The sequence below is a fragment of the Limulus polyphemus genome, unplaced genomic scaffold (assembly GCF_000517525.1).
Source record: "Limulus polyphemus unplaced genomic scaffold, Limulus_polyphemus-2.1.2 Scaffold10225, whole genome shotgun sequence".
In the NCBI taxonomy this organism is placed as follows: domain Eukaryota; kingdom Metazoa; phylum Arthropoda; class Merostomata; order Xiphosura; family Limulidae; genus Limulus; species Limulus polyphemus.
Window position 1 is genome coordinate 15,641 of NW_013675835.1, and position 5,141 is coordinate 20,781.

Consider the following 5,141-nt stretch of genomic DNA (forward strand, 5'->3'; position numbering starts at 1 on the left):
GACAATGTGTGTGTAGATAGTGAGTAATTGAACTGCAGTCACAGGGTATTGTTGAAGTTAACGTTCGTTCGTTATATTGTTTGTTTTAGCGCGAATATTGAAATTAAGTGTATCGTAAAGTTATATTCGGAAAGAACAAACCAGTTTTATTAAGTAAAGACTTGTGTCGCTAAAGTTTCGTCGGAACGAAGTTACGGAAAAATCAATTAACAAACGGAGACGTAACAATAATATAACCTTTAGGACTAATTGTTAAAATATTGTTTGGACTTCATGGATTGTTATAATAATATAACCTTTAGGACTAATTGTTAAAATATTGTTTGGACTTAATGAATTGTTATAATAATATAACCTTTAGGACTAATTGTTAAAATATTGTTTGGACTTCATGGATTGGTATTATGATTAAAAGCTATAATTACAATAATCAAAGAACTCTTATTCCTTAAGATGACTATTCTGTCCTAGAAACAGTAGATGACATTCACATCTTGACTGGTGCCTTAAAGCTTTTCTTCAGAGAAATGAAGGAGCCTTTAATTCCTGTTTCTTGTTTTCTCCAAATCATGGATGTCCTTGGTGAGTTAATTAGTAGTTCCTGTTGTTTTTGAAGATTGTAGTTAATTATATCTAAAATTCAATTATTTATGTCTTGTTGTTGTTGTGTATGTGTTTTTGTTGTTTATTTATTTTAACAGAATTTTAAAATATTGTGCCATGAATGTAGTTAAGAAGGTGGTACCTTTCATTGTGTTTTGGATATTTTTAGTTAACCCTTACGCTACTGACTTCTTTACATCTCATTCTCCACAAGTGCAGTAGTATTACGTTTTTGCCTGTAGCAATATTTAGTGTCAAAAAGTGACACACGTAAATAGGATGAAATTACTAATTTTTCTGTGTAACGTACATAAGATACCCTAGCGGCAAATAGTGGAACTAATTGAAATACTAGTGGTATTTTTTTTTATATCAGCTGTTAATTCGTTTTTCGTGCACTACTAAAATGATTATGTTGCAATTATTATAAACATAATTTTCATTTTCCCATGCCCACCCCCCCAGTGGTTCGGCTGTAAGTCTGCAGGTTTAAGACGCTAAAAATCTGGTTTCGATACCCATGATTGCTAGAGCACACATAGCTCATTGTGTAGGTTTGCGCATAACAAAAACCAAAACAAATTATTTTCACTAAAAAACAGGTGGAAGAATGTGACTTATGATAAAGAACAGTTATAATCTAAACTAAGACTTCTGATGTATTAAACTTGGTTCTGTTCTTTTGGTGATCGTGAAGACGAACAGTTATAATCTAAACTAAGACTTCTGATGTATTGAACTTGGTTCTATTCTTTTGGTGATCGTGAAGACGTACAGTTATAATCTAAACTAAGACTTCTGATGTATTAAACTTGGTTCTGTTCTTCTGGTGATCGTGAAGACGTACAGTTATAATAAATACATCAGAAGTCTTAGTTTAGCGTCTTCACGATCACCAAAAGAATCGAGCCAAGTTTTTCTCAGTGTAAACCAGGAAGTACAGACAAATTATTCCTTTGGCACTGTGGCTGTTCACCGCGGGGAATCGAACCCCGGATTTTAGCGTCTTGAATCCGTAAATTTTCCGCTGTCACAATATAGGACATGTTATTCATACTCAGAATGAGTTACATCAGTTTACAATATGAAATCTTGTAGGAAAACAAACTTATTGTAAGAGGCTTTTTTATAAAAACAAATAATATAAAACTGTCTCTCTCTCTCATGTAGGAAAGCAAACCATGGAAAGAAAACTGACATCCATCAAAGAGATAATTCATTCTTTACCTGAGTCGAATTATGAAACTTTAAAGTTCTTGCTTTGCCATTTACTGAGGTATATCTTTAATATTTTACTGCGAGATCTCATCTAAAACACAGTTTTATACTATGGTAGTTTAAGTTTTCATTTGGGATGTGTATGTCATAAAACCTACGAGAACAACAACAACAAAGATAATGAATATGTAACACGTACGTTACTTGTCATATTACTCCCACAAGATGTCTCTCTCTATTCAGGACCTTTTTTTCCCTTAAAATTATTTTTTATTATCAAAAACTGTAACTTAAACTATTCAACAGTTTTTACAAACTGAACTCGTGAGTTTCCGACATAAATTATATATCTACAGTCTACAGGGAAGGATTGCATCAATTTTGTAGTATTAAAAAAACAACAATGCATTTAAATATGTTATTCCAACACCAAGTATCTTTAGCAATTTGACTTACACTAGGACGATGACAAAAAATAGGTGCTAGGTTATAGAGTTAACTTTAAGCAAAACAAAAAACCACACTTCTCCCTAATTACAAATGTAGCTTGTCCTCAAGCCTAATGATGAAAATATGCTGTTGTCTTTTTAACTGGAAACTAAGTTGTTATGTGAGTGTATGTAAATATCGTCATTTCCTGAGATCTGACCCTCAATCCCATAGCATGCCAAAGAAGGAATAGTCTTATTAATACAGTTTTCTTTGTTTTTTACCGTTTCACTACACTATTCACATTTTTCTGACCAGTTTATTTGTATATAAGGTGTTGCCAGTATCACTGTTTTGTAACAAGCGCAATAAAATAATGCTGAAGTACAGGATTGTGTTTTTCTAACTGTTTATCTTTAATTAAATATTCTGAGTTTTTTTATGCAGAGTTGAAAAGTGCCGGGAAAGGAACCTGATGGACATACAAAACCTGGCTATCGTATTCGGGCCCACTCTGATGAGCTCAGACTCAGACTTAGTCAACATGGCATTGGATGTGTTACATCAGAATAGAGTACTTGAGTACTTGCTTCTGGAATTTGATCAGATATTTTCTGCTCGTCATATTTCTAGTAACCTGCTACCATAATACTACAAAACATTTCAAGAAACATTGTCCATTTTTCTGCTTTTATTTGGCAGACTTGTAGGGTATATATACAAGTGATTAGGGGTCTAACTTCTGATAGAACCCACCTTGAAGAAAAGAAAATACTTCAACAATAACCCCTGGCAGCAATGGTAATGCTTTCGTGGATCATTCTTGAAATACTGTTTGGACTTATTGGATGTCAAAAAATGTTATTTGTAATACAACTTTCCGTATCATCGTCTTATCAAAATTCTAAGTGATATGCAAGTGGTTTTATGTAATTAATTTTAGTAATTCGTTTTTATGTTCAAATTAAATATTTAACTATCTTTATACAGTTGTGATGAGCTATAACAGAAAGAAACGTTTTTATTATTTAATTGTTAATTTTGATGTCTATTAATTATGATATTTCACTACGAATAGGAATAATAAGTAAAAAATGTGTTTGGTAAAGGCAACATTAAAAAAGATGTTGGTGAAGGCAACATTAAAAAAGGTGTTCGTAAAGGCAACAAATTAAAAAAGGTGTTGGTAAAGGCAGGTGTTTGGTAAAGGCAAATTAAAAGGTGTTTGGTGAAGGCAACATTAAAAAATGTTTGGTAAAGGCAACACGGTGTTTGGTAAAGGCAACATTAAAAACGGTGTTTGGTAAAGGCAACATTAAAAAAGGTGTTGGTAAAGGCAACATTAAAAAAGGTGTTTGGTAAAGGCAACATTAAAAAAGGTGTTGGTAAAGGCAACAGTAAGCACAATGGTAACAAGCTAACTCGGTGCGAACTTTAAATAAAACCACGTGTTTTTTTTGTTATTAAACAAGTGTTGTAAATATGTATATAACATAGACTTTGCACCATAACGATGTAAATAAATACATCATTTGTTTTGTTTCAGGTATTTTAATATTACAGGAGCTGTACGTTTAAATTCAAATATAAAACTTGTGTGAGATGAGAGCAAAAGTTTATAAATATAATTCACTTGTTTGTTGAGATTGTATTCATACGCTGTAAGAAATTGTTTCAGAACTTTGAAGGCTTATTTTATTAATTCTAGATAAGAACTATATCTTGTATTATAAGATGTAAAATGTTTATGTATTAAAAGCTCTATATAAAATACATATTGTACGTCCGTTTGTTTGTTTGTAATTATGCACAAAGCTACACAATGGGCTATCTGTGCTCTGCCCACCACGGGTATCGAAACCCGGTTTCTAGCGTTGTAAGTCCGCAGACATACCACTGTGCTACTGGCGGGCAAATTCGTCTGACTAAATTGTGTGTCAATGTCCGTGTGTCAGAGTAATAGTTGTCACCTCTCGTTAGTGACTTCATTTGACAAAATACGTTTGAGAAATTCATCAAGTATCTAGTTTCAAGTCCTAGGAAGTACTTTTTTCGGTTGTTAATCGGCCTTAGCTTCATGGCAAGGATTGTGCAATTTTGTGCAATAGTTTCTATAGTAACGAGCTTATGTTAAGTATGACAATGTCATTTTTAGACCAAAACATCCTGATAAACCTTCTACTGACTTTTTGGCTTTTACTCTACATGGAAGTCGAAATGGTGTGTTCAAGTGTTTTACACTCACAAAAAAGAAACCTATCATTCTGTAGGTATTTGAAGAACTTGTAGCATTCCGCCACAATTTAATTATTCGTATTGTTTAAACAACTCTATTCAATTATGTACATGGCACAAAAGTCCACTGGAGTGTACCGACAGATGTATGTGATCGTCCACTGGAGTGTATCCACAGATGTATGTATTGTGGTGATTCCAGTTTTATAAAACACATTTTTCTGTTTATTATTAAATGTGAGTGGAAGCTTGTGGGTTCTAAGACTTCAAATATGATATTTTGTCTTGAAACATAGCCCTGATGAGGACATAACTCCAGACTGACTTCAATGTGGTCTCAAAGCAACTTGCAGCCATGAATGTGCGGGTTTTTTAGCCTTCATGAAGAATATTGAAGGCTTTCTGTTTTATCAGAACATCATGTAACAAGGTCGTGTCTGTACATCGTGTAACAAGATTGTGTCTGTACATCGTGTAACAAGATAGTGTCCGTACATCGTGTAACAAGAATGTGTCTGTACATCATGTAACAAGATTGTGTCTGTACATCGTGTAACAAGATAGTGTCCGTACATCCTGTAACAAGAACGTGTCTGTACATCATGTAACAAGATAGTGTCCGTACATCCTGTAACAAGAACGTGTCTGTACATCAT

At 33.3% G+C, this 5,141-nt stretch overlaps 1 protein-coding gene across 1 annotated transcript in view; it reads left to right on the top strand.

Annotated features, from left to right (window-relative positions):
- The window catches only part of LOC106476298 (rho GTPase-activating protein 15-like), an 11,508-nt gene extending 7,866 nt beyond the window's left edge, over positions 1–3,642 (top strand). The window contains exons 5-8 of the mRNA XM_022380211.1: positions 454–582; positions 1,774–1,879; positions 2,698–3,430; positions 3,472–3,642. Of these exons, the coding sequence (XP_022235919.1) occupies positions 454–582; positions 1,774–1,879; positions 2,698–2,899 (437 nt within the window). The 3' untranslated portion in view covers positions 2,900–3,430; positions 3,472–3,642. The remainder of the gene's footprint in view (positions 1–453; positions 583–1,773; positions 1,880–2,697; positions 3,431–3,471) is intronic.
- The last annotated feature ends 1,499 nt before the right edge of the window (positions 3,643–5,141 follow it).